The following is a 17,506-nucleotide window of genomic DNA, read 5'->3' on the forward strand; positions in this document are numbered from 1 at the left end:
GATGACACTGACAAAGTGTAGATCAATGCCACCTACAAGTATGCAGAGGCACTGCTTAAGTATTTTCAGATCCTGTCTGATGCCTGGGGAATATTCTAAGGTAAGGAGTCTGCAGCTATAAGTCTCTATTAGATACATAGAGACAACAAATTTGGTAAAAATAGTGGGATGAAATAAAGCAAAAATTGACATATATCAGTTAAATTGTTTAGAAACACCCCATATTTTTTGGGGTCCAGGCGAAAGAGGAACAAAAACCTTAAACTGATATGTATATACACACACCGACCCATAATGAAGTTTTATGGATCCCGTCTGAGTGAAACTCATAAAGGCAGAAACCTTTATAAAAGCGTAGGACTCTGAATGCCCTAGCTTTAAAAATCAAGACAGCAGTGTTCAAAAGAGAATAGGAGAAATATATCGCTCTGCAAAAGTGTCAGCTAGACAAGGTATATATAACTTGAGTGGACTTCAAATGTATAATGCTCAGATGTGTTGGCATTATTGTTCTCTTCATGAGAAAGAAACATAGCTGAAGCTCACCACCAAATTCAGGCTGGCGTGATGGAGCATGGGCTGGCTACAGGGGCCCAGGAAGGCCCGCAGCACAAAGTACATTTAATCCTAGTTGTAGAGAGTTGCGTGGATCAGAGTCAAAGATGCATTGCACAACTGAGGCGATGCCTCAGTTCTGACATGCACCCAAGCTGCAGTGAAAGGTCTGTTTCGTCGACGTTGAGAATCCCATCGATGGGGCTTGCCATGCGAACGCAAGTGTCAGAGATGTTTTGCGAAGTAGAGGTGATGCATCTGTTCCGATGGGCAGTGAAGCTGCGATGCAGGGTTTTGATGTTGTCGTGGAGGCTGCCGTTAACAAGAGGTGCGAGGGCCTGCTTTGGGGAAGTATTATGCAGCAGAGGTTCCGGAGGCGATGCGTCCAACCCAAGATGCAGGTTGCGGTGGTGATGCAAATCTTTTGCGCCAGGTCCAATCCATGCAGCAGCGGTGATGCATCGGTTCTGCTCGAGGATGCGCTGCTCAGCCGAGGAGATGTTTAGGTACTGCTCTGGGATGCACCGCTCAGCAGAGAGGATGCGCCAGTTCTACTGGTAAGGACTTTAGGCCCACTCCCAAGGATCCAGGACTGGGGTGGCTGCACTTGGCAGGGTCGATTACTTATGTTAGAGTCCAAGTGCAGAGGCAGGTTTTGTTCAAAAGTCTCTTATATCACTAAGACTTCAGATAAGGAAGTCAGCCAACTAGCCCTTGGAGCCATTTTGGGTTCTGGGTAGACGAGATACAGATCCAGTCCTTCTCACTCCCAGGTAAGAGGGCAGCAGTAAACATGACAGCATAGCAAAGCAGAAGTACAGCAGACTGCAGTTCAGCTCATTGGCAGTGCTTCAGCAGAACAGCAGTACTTTTTTGCTGACAGATTATTAACAGGTCCAGAAGTGTTCTGAAGCGGTGGTGTCTGAGGTTCAGTTCTTATACCCAGTGGTGTCTTTGATGTGGAGGAGACTTCAAAGACATGCCTTTGAAGTGCACAAATCTCCTGACCTTTCTGTTCTGGCTCCAGACTAACTACAGTGGCATGCAGCCCTTTGTGTGGGGACAGGACACACCCTATTCAGGTGTATGTGAGGCCGTTTCAAGCTCCTCTCTTCCATCCTGCCCAGGTGGCCCATCAAGTCACAACTAAGCCCCCATTCCGTGGCTGTCTAAACCAAGCTTAACTGCACCTCATCATGTGACCAGAGGCAGGCTGCAGGCACCAAATGGCTAATTCAAGAAAATGCCAACTTTCCAAAAGTGGCATTTTCAAAATTGCAATTTAAAATCCAACTTCACCATAAGTTAGGGTTTTAAATTGTGATTCCAGAGACACCAAACTTGAAGGGGTTATCGCATTCCATTTGGAAATTAGGCTTATTAAGTATAAAAAGTCACTTGCAATGTTAACCTATGGGAGCGATAAGCCTTGCAGCGGTGAAAAACAAATGTAGGAGTTTTTCACAACCAGGACATGCTAAACTAAAAGGTACATGTCCTACTTTTTAACTGTATTGCACCCTGCCCTCTGGGCTGTCCAGACCTACCCTAGGGTGACATATGTATTATAAAAGAAGGTCTGGGCCTGGCAAAAGGTTTATTTTGCCAGGTCGAAATGGCAGATTAAACTGCACACACAGGCTCTGCAATGGCGGGCCTGAGACATATTTAAAGGGCTATTTAAGTGAGTGGCACAATCAGTGCTGCAGGCCCACTAGTACCTTTTTATTTACAGCCTTTGGGCACATTTAGTGCCACTTTACTAGGGACTTATAAGTAAGTTAAACCGGCCAACTGTATATAAGCCAATTCAACATGTTTTGAAGAGATAGCACAAGTCCTTTAGTACTTTTTATCAGTGATAAAGTGCACAGAGTCCTAAGACAAACAAAAACGAATTCAGCGAAAAGGGGAGGAGGAAGGGAAAAGGTTTGGGGTGACCATGCAGAAATGGCCATATCCAACATTACTTAAATAATTTGAACATACAACTGATACAATTAATTTCACCAACAATAGCAGGAAAATATTGTGAGCATCCAAACGTTTAACCCACCATAATGCTATTTATAAGCGGTGGATTATAGTTTCTTATCAAATTCAGCACTGCAAGAGCCATTGTTTACCCTAAGCCTTCTACAGCACTTTCAAAAGCAGTGCCAATCACATGCACATTTGTCGCATTTATTTTTCCATGACATTCAGCGTAAAGAACAACAAATCACTTTAGGTTCTTTGATAAAAAGTTAATGCATTTAAACAATGTCTGCAAGTGTGATAAATATTCATTTAAAATATTTCAAAGCTGCATTTTGAAAAAAAGACAAAGAGAACAGTTCTCACAGAGATATGCAGTCGAGGCAGCCAAAGAAATGCTGAGACGAGTAGACTGGAGAATCGCTGAAGAAATGTTAACGTTCTCTCACTGTCTCCGAACATTAGCAAGAAAACTGAAGATGCAAACCAGTCGTACCCAGCATACCTTCCCTGCAAATACCCTGAAACGCGTAGTTAAGGAAACAAATATAACAAATAACCACAAGGAAGTAAGTAAACCAGTAAATAACCACCAGTTTCTAAGCTGTGATAAAAAGCGTACGTACACAGGTCTAGTGCAGGAAAACAGTGCTGTCTTGATATTTTTGAAAGAAGAGAGGGGAACCTTAATTGATAACTATTACCCTCAGGTACGTGCATTAACTGCTGAGAATTGCCCACCCACGATATTAATGCGAATAATGAGTATTCAGAGTTATCTATAGCTGGTAACCTCCTGCAGCAGGAGATAGTTGAGCCATGCTACCCTTCCTTCTAACCTTACATGCTTATTCCTTTCCCAGACAGACTTGGGCAGGTGCTTCGGGTACAGAGAGTTGTGAGTAAAGTGCAGACCCAGCATCCCCACGAAACAGCATTGATAACCTTACTTGAGGAAAAGTAAGGGGGCAGGGAGGAGTGCTAGAGGAAAAGATGATCTCTCCTATCTTCATATCACTTGCATGATTGTGCTGGCTTAGTTTGCAAGCCAACAATTAGTACACTTCTGCAAGATGCCACCCAACACAGGCATCAAAGGAAGCCAAGTGCTCTAGTCTGCTATATGCCTGCTTCACACTCAAACTAAATGAGGAATTCAGGCAAAAGGTAGTAGCAAGTACCAGCATTCTAGTCTCTGTGACAAACTCATCACCCCACATGGATATAAATTAAGCGTTGTGGCTCTCAGCTTAGAGTATTAACAAAGGGTAACAGGATATATATATATATAAAAAATCAATATCCTCTCAAAAGATTATACTTCAGTCAGACAAGCGAGAGGATGCATAATGTGTGGAAGAACAGTTAACAGCATGTACGCACTAACGTTACTGTCACCTTTCGCCTTAGACAAACCTGCTGTCCATTGGCCATGTTTTTATCAACTAACCTAGAATGCAGGTAGAGAATGGTTTGGGTCAGCATTCATATCTAGTAAGCTGATATCAGCATTCAATATACGCTACACAGTAACTGATATGTTGTACAGGTAGATTCTGAAGCGAAAACACATATGCAGTTTTGTAGCCTTTATAGAACAATAAATAAACATACAAAGCTGACAGGATGTGGCATTTTGAGTGAATTAATGAATATCGTACTCATTCATCAAAGAAAACATCTGACATGTGGACTGAAACACAGACTTTCCACAGCAGCAGTTTATCATCACAGTTTTGTACTGTAGCCTGAATTGATGAAAACATTGAGGTACACCTGTTTTTATATTTCTGAAACAGCAGCTCTGCAAGTAAAACCTTTTCTCTGCCTCCGGGTAGTTGACGGATAACCATCTTTGTTCCTTTTCTTATGTTTTGGGCATACTTTCTAGACCACCCCCCATGATTTTCAACAGCTTGAAGGGCAGGGCAAGCAGCCTGGGCAAAATATTTCCATCGTGTGACCCAGAGGAGTCGCCAGTACAAAGGCGTGTCCCTGAATAGGCATTTTCCTACATTTCAAGTTGTGAGTCTATCTTCATCATTGAGTGCAGCCCGACTCTTGGAAAATCTGAGCGACCACCAAAAGAGGACCTTACCCGGGTATAGAAGCACCCCAGGGAAGCAACCATACTTTTATTCCTTGCACAACTTGTTCCACAATCACACCTTTGCCAGATAAAGCATTCGATTTAATCTCTATTGTCTTATTTGCCTGTTACATGTGTCCAGTCACTGTGTGCTGATCGTTATATGAAGGGTTCACAGACTTCAATAACTCTATTTCCTTTGGAAAGGTCACGAACGTCCGCAGCCTCCTTAAATTCACAATCTCTGGGGGCTCTCAGAAGATGAAGACTGCGGAGGTTTGTCAAAGGAGTCTGCCCTTAAACCCTCCCTTTCGTGCTTCTGTGAAATTGTGTTATCACCTTTTGTGCAATCATAGAAGGTAGCTCAAATGTAAAAAATGTCTCCGGAGACCATGAGTGCTTCATATCAGACGCCAGCCACAAACACTACAAAAGTCAGTTGCTCCCACTCAACATCAACTCATGCATGTTTATGTAGCCTCTCTCAAGCTGCAAACGTCAGCACCTTGCAGAATGACTCATTTCTTCCCTTTAACTTCTAGTCCAGTTGCTGCAGTGCATGTCCCTGCATATCCAGGTGTGATCTCTCCTATGATATCATCATTACAGCCTTGCAGTAGTGTCAGAACAACGGTGGTCAGAGAGCCTCAAAAAGAACCAGCCGCTGGGAGGTGTGTTCGCTTCTGTTTTTGACTACTCCTGTCTACTACAATCACCAACAGCACCGCACACACAGCTCGTCTGAGCCATAGGAACAAGTAAAGCGGCCTTCTATAGAGCTGCTTAACTGTTATTTTAGAGGTGCTAGAAGCTAATTGCAGAGAGATCCCTTATTTATAATTTAGTTTTGTGCCAAAAGGAGTGACCGCCAACACCCCACCCCACTCATCAAGAGATTGTACATAGAGATTTAGGTCCTCATTTGGACCTCGACGGTCTTTTCCAAAGACCGCCGAGGTACCGCTGTGCTGAAGACCGCCAGTGCAGGCGGTTTTCCGTGTAGCGTATTATGACTACTGGCAGCTCTCCATCCTTTTTCAGACAGAGAGCCGCCAGTAAGCCATATTGGTGTTCGGCAGGGAAGTGGAGGCTGCTTCACCTCCATCGCTCCTTCATCAGAACACCACCCACCGAATCACGTCCCATGATTCGGTGTGGCGGTGTTCTGGTGACGGGGTGCTGGTGGCAGAGCAGCCCCCATGGATCCCATCCCTTCCTGGAGGATCAACGGACAAGGTAAGTTGATCATCCGTTAGGGGAGGGGAGGGCAGGGGGTGTTGTGTGTTGTATGTGTGCATGGGGGTGTGCGTGTGAGTATGTAGAGGGGGCGTGAGTGCGTGTATGCATGTGAGGGGGGCCTGTTGTGTGTATGGGAAATGTGTGCGGGTCGGTCTGTGTGCGGGTATGTGTTGTTGTAGTGTATGTGTGCGTGTTGGGGTGTGTGTATGTGCATGTTGGGGGTGGGGAGGGGGTATGTGTATGTGCATGTTGGGGGTGCGTAGGAGGGTCCTGCCACCTTTGGGGGGGTGGCAGGGGGTTGGTGGATGTGGGGAGGAGGACTCGGGGTGGGGGAGGGGGGTGACGGAGGCCCCTATCAATGCCAGGGAAGGAATTCCCTGGCACTGATAGTGCCTACCACCATGGATTTTGTGGCAGTGCCAAACCACCCGATATCCACGGTGGTATGCTGGGTCCTGATACCGCCGGCGGTCTGGTGATGGCCGCTGGGCTGGAGAACGAAGTCTCCAGCCCAGCGGTCGTCACAGTCCTAGCGGTCGGAGTGGAGAAGTGGCGGATGACCATGGCGGTAACCGCCATGGTCATAATTCCATCTTTTTTTCCGCCGGCGTGTTGGCGGTTTTACCGACACTTCTCCCCGTCCACCAGGGTCATAATGAGGGCCTTAATTTTGAGCGTATGGCTACAGACAGTTTTAGCTGTCTGTAGACATTCTAATCAGATCTATAATACTACCAACCCACAGTGTATAGCTAGTAGGTATGTTGTGTACACGACACCAGTGCTTAATTTGTAAACAAAAACGTGCCAGTGCTCAGAGCTCTCCTCTGAAACACGCGGCTGCTGCAATTAAATGTGCAAGCATGGAATACGGAGACAGTGTAATCTTAGAGCCATCTCGGGCCTCTTTAATCTATTTATAGCCACTCCCTGCCCCTTCAGGTAACTCTTGCAGCTTTCTTTGTGACACATTTTCATTTTTCTCTAACTCGGTCTTTCCCCTATGTGTCTTTTGCTCGCAGTAAATGTTTGAGGCAGAAAAATAAGTGCAGGCCTTTCAAAACATAAGTACCAGTGCCCCGCACCGAAAACCACTGGCTCAAATTAAGCACTGCCTGACACCATTAAGTCATCAGTGAAGTGGCTACCTTTTACATGTCACGATTTCACATGTATGGAATAAAGGCCCCATCATAAGCAAACTGTGCGTATTGTAGCCAAGCTAGACATGGTGGCATTGAAAATACCATCTCTGATTTGCTCCCTTCCAGAATGAATATGCACTGGCTTCAAGGTCTTATTATTTATGAAATGTGTTTAGAATTGGTTAAGAAACCACTATTGTTTATAAAGAAATGGACTGATATGTTTATGTTTTAAATTCTACATTAAAAAATTGTCAAAGTTATTCACAACAGTTTTTTTTAACCACTTTGCTGAAAGGCCTTTTCCCCCTCTTGTGCCAAGCCTTTTTTTGGCTATCTGGGGTATTTCGCACTCATAACATTTTGTCCACATAAGCTATCCACGCCAAATTTTATTCCCTTTTTTTTTCCCAAAATCCCAGGCATTCTAAAAGTACCCAGAGTTTGCGGGTTCACCTGGAGGAGACCAAGAAATTAGCCAAAATACAGCTAAAATTAGTTTTTGGGGGGAAAAATGGGAAAAAGTGCAGCAGAAGAAAGCATGTTTTTTTTCCCCCTGCAAATGTCATCAACAAAGGGTTTGTGATGCTAAAATCTCAATTTTCCCAGCTGAATCGGAAAACCACATTTTTCAACACAATTTTGGCATTTTACTGGGACATACCCCATTTTTACTATTTTTTGTGCTTTCAGCCTCCTTCCAGTTACTGACAGAAATGGGTGTGAAACCAATGGTGGATCCCAGGCAGCTAAACAATTCTTAAAAGTAGACAAAATCCTGAATTCAGTAAGGGGTCATTGTGTAGATCCTTCAAGCTACAGAACGTAACAGCTGACATAAAACAATATTGAAATTGAGTTGAAAAAAACAGCCATTTCTGTCCACATTTTCTTCTGTAACCTTTTCCAGCTATGGGAGATTTTTGAAAGCAATATGCTTTTACATCTACTGGACTCTTCTGGTTGTGGGGATATATAGGGCTTGTAGGTTCATCAAGAACCCTAGGTACCCAGAGCCAATAAAAGAGCTGCACCTTGCAATGGGTTTTCATTGTATACCGGGTATACAGCAATTAATTTGGTAAAATAAAAAGAGTGAACAATAGGTATCAAGAAAACTGTTGTATTTCCAGAATGGGCACAAGATAAGGTGTTGAGAGGCAGTGGTTATTTGCACATCTACGAATTCGGGGGGCCCCATTCTAGCATGTGAATTACAGGGCATTTCTCAAATAGACTTCTTTCTTACACACTGTCTTACATTTGAAAGAAAAAAATGTAGAGCAAGACAATGGGCAGTAACACTTGTTCTTCTATTTTGTGTTCCCCCAAGTCTCCCAATAAAAATGGTACCTCACTTGTGTGGGTAGGCCTGGAGCCCACGACAGGAAACGCCCCAAAACGTAACATGGACACATTAAATTTTTACATTGAAATCTGACGTGTTTTTAGGAAAGTGTCTAGCTGTGGATTTTGTCCTCTATCTCAGCCGGCACCTACCAAAACCTAGCAAACCTGTGCATTTTTTAAAACTAGACACCTAGGAGAATCCAGGATGGGCTGATTTGTGGAGCGTTTACCAGGTTCTGTTACCTAGAATCCTTAGCAAACCTCAAAATTTGGCCAAAAACCACCTTTTCCACACATTCCGGTGATGGAAAGCTCGGATATCTGAGGGGAGCCACAAACTCCCTACTCCCTTTGACCCAGCATTACCACAAGTCTCCCGATAAAAGTGGTACCTCACTTGTGTGGGTAGGCCTAGTGCCCGCGACAGGAAATGCCCCAAAACACATCTAGGACACATCACATTTTTCTAATAAAAACGTAACTGTTTCTTGCAAAGTGCCTAGCTGTAAATTCTGGCCTCTAGCTCATCCGGCACCTAGGGAAATCTTGCAAACCTGTCCATTTTTTTAAAACTAGACACATAGGGGAATCCAGGATGCGTGACTTGTGGGGCTCTCACTGGGTTTTGTTACCCAGAATCCTTTGCAAACCTCAAAATGTAGCTTAAACGAACACTTTTTCCCTCAAATTTCAGTGCTGAAAAGTTCTGGAAACTGAGGGGAGCCACAAACTTCCTTCCACCCAGCATTCCCCCACATCTCCCGATAAAAATGTTACCTCACTTCAGTGGGTAGGCCTAGTACCCACGATAGGGAAGGGTCCAAAACACAACATAGACACATCAAAATTATCTATTACAAAACTATCTGTTTTTTGCAAGGGGGGCACCTGCGTTTTGGTTCTGGGGTTAGCAGCCATCTAGGGAAACCTACCAAACCCAGACATTTCTGAAAACTAGACACCAAGGGAGTCCAGGAAAGTGTGACTTGCGTGGCTCCCCCAGTGTTTTCTTACCCAGAATCCTCAGCAAACCCCTCAGGGTCCCGAAACAAATTATACCTCACTTGTGTAGGTGGGCCAAGTGCCTGTGACAGGGAAGAGCCAAAAACATGTCAAATTTGAGGGGGAACCAAAGCGGGTCCAAAAGGGCAGTTTGAAAAAAAAAAGGTTTTAGGCTGACAAGTGGGGCAGAATTTGTATCGGTATATAAGCAACTATGCTGGATGGTAGGAATTTGGTGGATTTCTGCGGATTCAGGAAGGTTCCATCACAAAAATGTAGGGAAATGCGTGATTTCAAACAAATTTGTAGGTTTGCAGGGCATTGTGGGTAAGAAAATGGTGTGGGGTGCATGTGAAGCACACCACCCTGGGCTCACCCAGATGTTTGTTTTTCAAATGTGTCTAGGTCTGGTAGATTTTTCTAGGTAGCAGCATCCCAAAGTCCAGATAGGGCAGCATCTCACCATTCCAAGTGGGACGATATTGAGAGCAAAGCTCCCTTAGCCCTAATGTAAAATCAAAACCCAAATTAATCAAATGTCCTCTTGCTTGCTGTTGGGACAAGGTCCCTTAGTTTGCAGAGAGGGGCCTGAAAGACTGCTACCCCATTCAGTTGGGGTGGCGGGCATAACCATGCCCATACTAGTTGGCAGCCCCCACCCCTCTATTTTTTTTTTAATTCCCTGGCTTCTAGTAGGCTTCCTTCCCTTCCCCCCCGGGAGTTGATCGGGAGTAATAACCCCACCCTATTTTTTGTAAAACATTTCTTCCCTGATGTCTAGGAGCCGCCCCTCCCCCCAAGAAAAAAAATGAAATCAAATAATCCCTAGCACCTTAGTTGATGGGCCTAAAAAAATAGGCTGATCTGCCCCTAAGGGGGGAAGAAACGGCCAACAGCTGCGTGCCCCCTTTGGGGAGAGACCCCTGCCAAAGAGGGCGCCCCCCCCCCGGCACGCAAAAAACAGATGGAAAAATCCCGGGGGTCTTCGTGGTTTCTGGGCCTAAAAACAATAGGCCGATCCAAGGGGGACAGAAATGGCCAACAGATGTGTGCTTTGCCCAAGGTGTCACCCCCCCCCCCCACACACACACACACAAAATAAACAAAAAAAATCCCTGGTGTCTTTGTGGCTTCTGCCCACCTTGGGGGCAGATGGGACTAAAAATAAATATGCTGATCTGCCCCCAGGGGCTGGGGCAGAAAAGGTCAAGAGTTATATGCACCTTTGGGGAACGCCCCTTGCCCAAGGGGCCACCCCCAACAAACAAACACACACACACACACATCCCTGGCACCTAGTGGGCAAAATATATTGTCCTAAGCACAGTGACCCTTGCCCATGGGCAGCGATACTTGTGTGGTTCTTTCTTGTGAGTAAGTTACTGCCTGACTACTATGGTATTGCAAGTGCTTTACATTCCTCCTGAATAAGCTTTAGTTGCTCACCTCAGCTACCCTTAGAGAGTTTTTGCTATCTGGACACCTAATCACTATCACTAAGGGCTGTCTGGACTCAGAATAGGATGCCACACCATAAGTGTACACCGTAAACTGCCTCATACATTAGTGGTGCAGCAGTGAGATAAGACACTTACACTGCTTTACCACTTGGTCAGCTGTGACTTTCCATGAGAAAGATCACTATTAATTACTGGTTACATACTACACTAGTAACTGCAGGAAATCCTAAACTTCTGCCTAGGTAGTCATAGCCCTTTCTCCAAGCATTTTAAAAGTTTAGAGACTTAGAGTAGGATAGGTGCATCGCATACTCTACTCTATATCTGTAGTTGAGGGAGCTGACCAGACTCAGGGGTTTAGGTATGGAGATCTTAGGATCAAGGAACGTAGGGCCCTGTGTACAGCTAGGAAACCTAATAAAGGTAGTAACCCTACCAATACTATTCTCTTGAATCTACTTATTCGGGATGACATACAGAATCCTGGCAAGGAGAGGGAATTAGATGAAGAGGGTAAACCCCATGTGTTGGATAAGGAGGTACCAAGTACTTCCTCTGACCACACTCTGACCACACTGGGCAAAACAATGAGGATTTTGGAGAAAATCTTGAAACTGCAAGGAGTTGTGTTGGTAGCATAAGAGGGGCTGCAGCAGTAGGTCCACTTTTACTCCCCCAAGGCTAGTAAAGAGAGTACTCAGGAGGAATGTATCTGCCTCATCCTCAGTTTCCCTTGTTCTCAGACCAGTATATTCTAGGAGAGACTGCAGGGGTAAGCTAGGGGTGACCCTAGCCAAAACAGGAGCCACAGAGGTGAACACTTCTCTTCCTCAGGAAGGAGAGAAAACTAGAGTAGAGATTACTGGCTGGCATCCTGGAGCTGTTGCAGGGGTCACCTTCCCAAAGGAACTGACCTGGACAGTAGGATTTAAGGCATAGTAGGCCCTACAACCAGGATGCCTGCTTCCCTACTTCCCTCACTTGACAGACCAGGAAGACTTCCCTAAATGTGGCTTCATTTCTTGGCCTGTTGGCTGGGGTCCTTTGTAGTAGGCTAGGATCAGGCTAAAGTGCCCCCCACTTTTTGCCTGGTGTTAGTATGTTTTGGACTGTAGTGCACTGGGAAACTGTTAACCGGGACTCCAGTGCCAGTGCTCTCTTCCCTAAATTTAGTGGCTGGTAACTTTTAACATCCACAATTGGCACACTGGTGCACCCATGTAAGCCCCTAGTATATGGTACCTAGGTACCCAGGGCATTGGTACACTCGGGGTCCCCCATGGGCAGCAGCATGTATTGTGCCACCCATGGGAGTCCATGCAAACAGTGTCTGCAGGCCTGCCATTGCAGCCTGCGTGAAAGGGTGCATGCACCCTTTCACTGCCAAACCTGACCACTGCACTTAAACATTATAAGTCAACCCTCTTGTTGGCTCTTCAGCCCAAGGGCAGGGTGCACATCTCTAAGTGTCCCGCACAGGGACCACCAAACTCGTAATGAGCCCCATAGTCTGTACCCCATAAGGCCTTACCAAAGGTTAGTAACTTGTCCATCTGACAGAGAGCTCTAGCTGCATATTCATTATCTTTGAATAAATACCCAAGCAATACCATCCTACCGAGGTGGGTCTGCGAACCAATTTCAAACGTGAAAGTCTGGCAGGACTGAATGAGCAACAAGCCCATCACTACGGACCTCACTGTCCAGGCAGTAGTGTCTGGTAAATGTATGGAGAGATAATAACCCTGCTGCCTGAGAGATATACAGGACTGGAACTCTGCATGCTAAAGCAGTGGTCGTAGCTTTAGCTCTAGTGGAATGAGCTTGCAAGCCCTCGGGTGGTTGCTTTTTGCCCAGTGCATAGCAGATCTTAATGCAAAGTATGACCCATCTGGAGATGGTCTGCTTCTGCACTGCCTGACCTTTCCTCGCACCCGCATACCCTACAAAGAGTTGGTCGCCCACCAGGAACTCTTTTTTACCATCAAGGTAGAATGCCAGCACTCTGTCTGGGTCCAAGTAGTGGAGTCTCTCCTCTTCCTTAGAAGGATGCATTAACAGTAGGCAAGGTGCTAGACTGTCCTACATCAAAAGGTGTGACAACTTTTGGCAGAAAAGAGGCCCTAGTGTGAAGTACCACTTTGTCAGGATAAACAGAGTTAGGGCGGTTTACATGATAAGGCCAGCAGCTCACTCACTCTGCAGGCAGATGTATTTAATACAAGGAAGGCTGTTTTCAGTGTGAGAAGCATCACAGGACAGTTGGGAAAATGCTCAAAAGGAGCACACATCATAGAGGTTAGAACCCAATTAAGATCTCACTGGGGTATTATGAGATCAGGCAACTGCGAAAAAGCAGAAACAGCAGACAAATCTCCTTTAAGAGTGCTGAAAGCAAAGCTCTGCTGGGCACAGGAAAGAATGAACAGTAGAATCTCAGAAAGAGAAACAGAAAGGGGTTCAACAGACTTGTCTGTGCACCATGCCACAAATTTCTTCCAACGAGAGGCGTTTACTGTTTTGGTGGAGGGATGGCTGGCTGGCAAGATGACGTTACAGACTTCGGGAAGAAGAACAAAAGCTGTCAACTGCCGGTGCTTAATGTCTATGTGAGAAGGTGGAGAGTGGGCAGGTTTGGGTGAAGAACCCTCCACTGCTGTTGCAACAGAAGATCTTCCTCAAGAGGCAGTCTGATCTGAAGATCGATAGACATGTTCAGCAGCTCAGGATACCAGACTCTCTGTGACCAGGCAAGAGCGACAAGGATTACTTGGGCCCGGTCGTTACTGATCTTCTTGAGAACTCTGGGTGGGCAGGAGCTTTATGGGTAGAAAGGCATACAGGAGGCCTGAGCTCCAATTGAGATGAACAGTGTCTAAGAGCAAATGACGCCTTGGAAACTCCAATGCGCAAAAACTGCTATAACTGCGCATTCTCGGTGGAGGTGAACAGAACTAACCAAGGCTCTCCCCATTGCTGAAATAGACCTTGTGCCACATCCCGGTGGGGACACCATTTGTGATCTGCTAGGCATTTATGACTGAGTTCGCCTCATGATATGCTTTGCTGTTCCAGCCACGTCCAGAGAATAAGGGGCATATTTATACTCTGTTTGCGCCGAATGTGCGTCAAAACTTTTGACGCACATTCGGCGCAAACACTGCCCCATATTTATACTTTGACGTCCGACCCAGCGGGCGTCAAAGTTCCACCATGTGCGCCATTTTTTAGAAGGGGGAACCAGCCTTGCGTTAATTATATGCAAGGTAGGCGTTCCCTTCTAAAAAATGACTTTAAGGCCTGTGCCCCATATTTATACTGTGACGTCATTTTGACGCACAGGAGGGGGCAGGCCTTAAAAAACGGCGCCCAGCCTGATGGGCGCCGTTTTTTAACTCCTGGGTCAGGGCAGGCGTTAAGGGACCTGTGGGCTCAGAAGGAGCCCAGAGGTGCCCTCCCATGCCCCCAGGAACACCCCCTGCCACCCTTGCCCACCCCAGGAGGACACCAAAGGATGGAGGGACCCATCCCAGGGAAGTTAAGGTAAGTTCAGGTAAGTATATTTTTTCGATTTTTTTTTGTGGCATAGGGGGGCCTGATTTGTGCCCCCATACATGCCACTATGCCCAATGACCATGCCCAGGGGACATAAGTCCCCTGGGCATGGCCATTGGGCAAGGGGGCATGACTCCTGTCTTTGCAAAGACAGGAGTCATTTCAATGGGGGTTGGGCGTAAAAAAAAATGGCGCAAATCGGGTTGAGGCCCAAATTTTGCCTCAGCCTGACTTGCCCCATTTTTTGACGCCCAAGCTCCTTTTTCCCCTACGCCGGCGCTGCCTGGTGTGAGTCATTATTTTTTACGCACACCAGTCCGCAGCGCTGGCTAACGTCATCCAATAAATAAGGCACCTGCATGGCGCTTTGGAATGGCGTTAGCCGGCGTTAAACGTTTTGACGCACAACTGCGTTGGCGCAGTTGTGCATCAAAAAGTATAAATATAGGCCTAAGAGCCTCTGGACAAAGGGTCCATGACCCTACCCCATCCTGCTTGTTGGAGTACCACATGGTGGTGGTGTTGTCCGTGAACACCTGCACTAGCCTTCCCTTGATGGAGGGAATAAAGGCTTTTAATGCCAGTCAGATCGCACGAAGCACTAGCATGTTGATGTGGAGTCCTGCTTCTGCCAGAGACCACATTCACTTGATCTCCACCTCTCCCATATGGCCACCTCATCCCAGGAGTGATGCACCTGTTACTACTGTCTGATAAGGTCAGGGAAGGGAGAGGGATCTGCCTCTGGCACAACTGCGGTTTGTTAACCACCACTGCAGATCAGTAGAATGCAGGAGGCCCAGCAGCCTCAGAGTCAGTCTCAGCCACATCAAGGAGAGAAGCTGAGACATCTGTATCATAGCATGAATATCCTGGACTCACCACTTGAAAGGATAAGCCCAAAACGGCAATGTGTCTAGAACAGCTCAAATGAAATGGAGCATCTCAGAGGGAGTCAGGTGTGACTTCGGCACTTTTATAATGAACCCCAGCAAATGCAGGATGTTCACCGTAGTCTGGAATTGGGGCACAACAGCCTGGGGTGAGCCCAGCTTCAGCAGGCCGTCATCGAAATGGGGGAAGACTGATACCCCTGATCTCCGCAGATGACGTGCAACCACCATCAACGTAGTGAACACTCAAGCAACGCTGGCACGGCCTAAGGGAAGCACTGTATACTGAAAGTGTACATGACCTACAGTGGGCCACAAAGTAACGTCTGTGGGCAGGCAGGACAGCGATCTGAAAATAAGCGTCCTACAAGTCCAATGCCACCATCCAGTCTCCTGGGTCCACGGCAGACAGGACTTGAGCCAAAATGAGCATTCCGAACTTCTTTTTTCTTGAGGAAGAGATTGAGAGCTGGTAGGTCTAGAATGGGACAAAGACCCTTGTCCTTCTTTGGAACCAGAAAGTAGAGGGAATAGCAACCACAGCCTACTTTTGGCACCAGAACCCTCGCTATGTCTCCCTTGGCCAAGAGAGATGCAACTTCCTCATGGAGAAGGGACAAATGATCCTCTTTCATCTGATCGCAATACGGTGACATGGATGGATGGGTAGTCTCAAAGGGGAGCGAGTTGCCCCTTTGGACGATCTACAAAACCCACCTGTTTGAAGTAATGGATTGCCAGTGGGGAAGGTGATAAAGAATCTTGCTGCCAACTGGGTGCAGATGGCGGTTGTGAGGCATTTTAGGAGGGTTTAGAGGTTGCTGCAAAGGAAGGCGGGGTGACTGACAAGACCACTGGCCACCTGACTCACGAAGTTGGCCAGCATGTGTGGCACGGTGGCTGGACGGGAACTGGTGTGGTTGGAAGCCCCTTCTGTAGCCATGAAAGAAGCGAAAGGCAGATTGGGGAGACAAGGGGATGGTGGAGGCCACCACGAGGCCAAAGGACCTGACCATAGCACGAGAATCCTTGAAGCGCTCGAGTGCAAATTTACCTAATCTCCGAAGAAACGGATGCCATTGAAGGGCATGTCCATCAGGAAAGCTGGGACATCCTCTGAAAAGCCAGACGTCCTCAGCTAGGCATGGGCCCTCAGGGCCACTGTTGTTGAAATCGCTCAGCCAACGAGTTGGCCATGTCTAGTCTGCAACGGATCGTGAACTTTGCTGCATCTCTTCCATGGGCAACAGCCTGAGAGAGTACAGCCCGCGTCTCTTCTGGGACCTGTGGCAGCACTTGCGCACCCAAGTTTGGGAATAATGACCCAAAAGGCATGTGGTGTTCACAGACCGCAATGCCTGGTCGACGAAGAAAACATACGCTTCCCAAATTAATGCAGCCTCTTAAATTAAATATGCAAGGGAACAGTAGGGATTGCTACATGGGAAGTAGGGGCTTAGAACAGCAAGCTCTCAAGGGTGGGGTGTTGCGTCAGGAAACTTGGGTCCCCAGGTGCAGGGCAATGGCGGCGGGCAACTGTCCTATTCACAGGAGCCCCAGTGCTGGGTTTGGACCAGGTTCTCAGAAGGACGTCCGTGAGGGCATACCAAACAGAAGAAGGGGTTAAGAGATGTAAGTTTCTAGTTGCAGTACTTCTGTCAAGAGATTAGTCTAGATTGCCATTGAGGGTAGCTGAAGATCCAGGACATCAGCGCCCTCCTCACCACGACTGCATAAGAGGCTTCCTCCTCCATAATGACATTAGGGGAAGAAAGCATACCAGAGTCTGGAGATGCATCAGTTCACTGGTTTCAGGCAAGTCCTCATGCCAGTCCATTTCCTCTTTGTATGGCTGGTATTTTAAAGGGTCCAGTGACCTCTCCCAGTCTTCTGAGGCCAAACCAACATAACAGAGCTCATGATCCGACCTAGGAAGTAAAGCTCCTGCTGTCCGCTCCATGCCAGAGTCAGGTATGAAAATGGTGATGGCGCTGCTGGCAGCACCAGGAGCACCGGCATCAGGATTGCACTAGTGAATGTCGAGGTGGTATGATCGGCATCAGTCCAGGTCCAGGACTGAATCCCTGGGAGCCCATCAGCGCAGAGGTCGAAGCTGCTGGTGCAGAACCCCTAGGGGCCTCCTCTGACTCTGCAGGGCCCAAAGACACGCTGGCAGGGTCGGAGTGTCAAAAAATGAGGTGCATGACCTCATAAACGTCTTTCAATTAGGCAGGGGTTGCT

General features: G+C 46.9%; 1 protein-coding gene across 3 annotated transcripts in view; it reads right to left on the minus strand.

The window, feature by feature from the left end:
• The window catches only part of TBC1D32 (TBC1 domain family member 32), an 804,546-nt gene that overhangs the window by 185,421 nt on the left and 601,619 nt on the right, over positions 1 to 17,506 (minus strand). For all 3 annotated transcript variants that reach the window (XM_069235394.1, XM_069235395.1, XM_069235396.1), the window contains one exon: positions 2,899 to 3,053. In XM_069235394.1, the coding sequence (XP_069091495.1) occupies positions 2,899 to 3,053 (155 nt within the window). The remainder of the gene's footprint in view (positions 1 to 2,898; positions 3,054 to 17,506) is intronic.

The sequence above is a fragment of the Pleurodeles waltl genome, chromosome 5, assembly GCF_031143425.1.
Source record: "Pleurodeles waltl isolate 20211129_DDA chromosome 5, aPleWal1.hap1.20221129, whole genome shotgun sequence".
NCBI lineage: Eukaryota > Metazoa > Chordata > Amphibia > Caudata > Salamandridae > Pleurodeles > Pleurodeles waltl.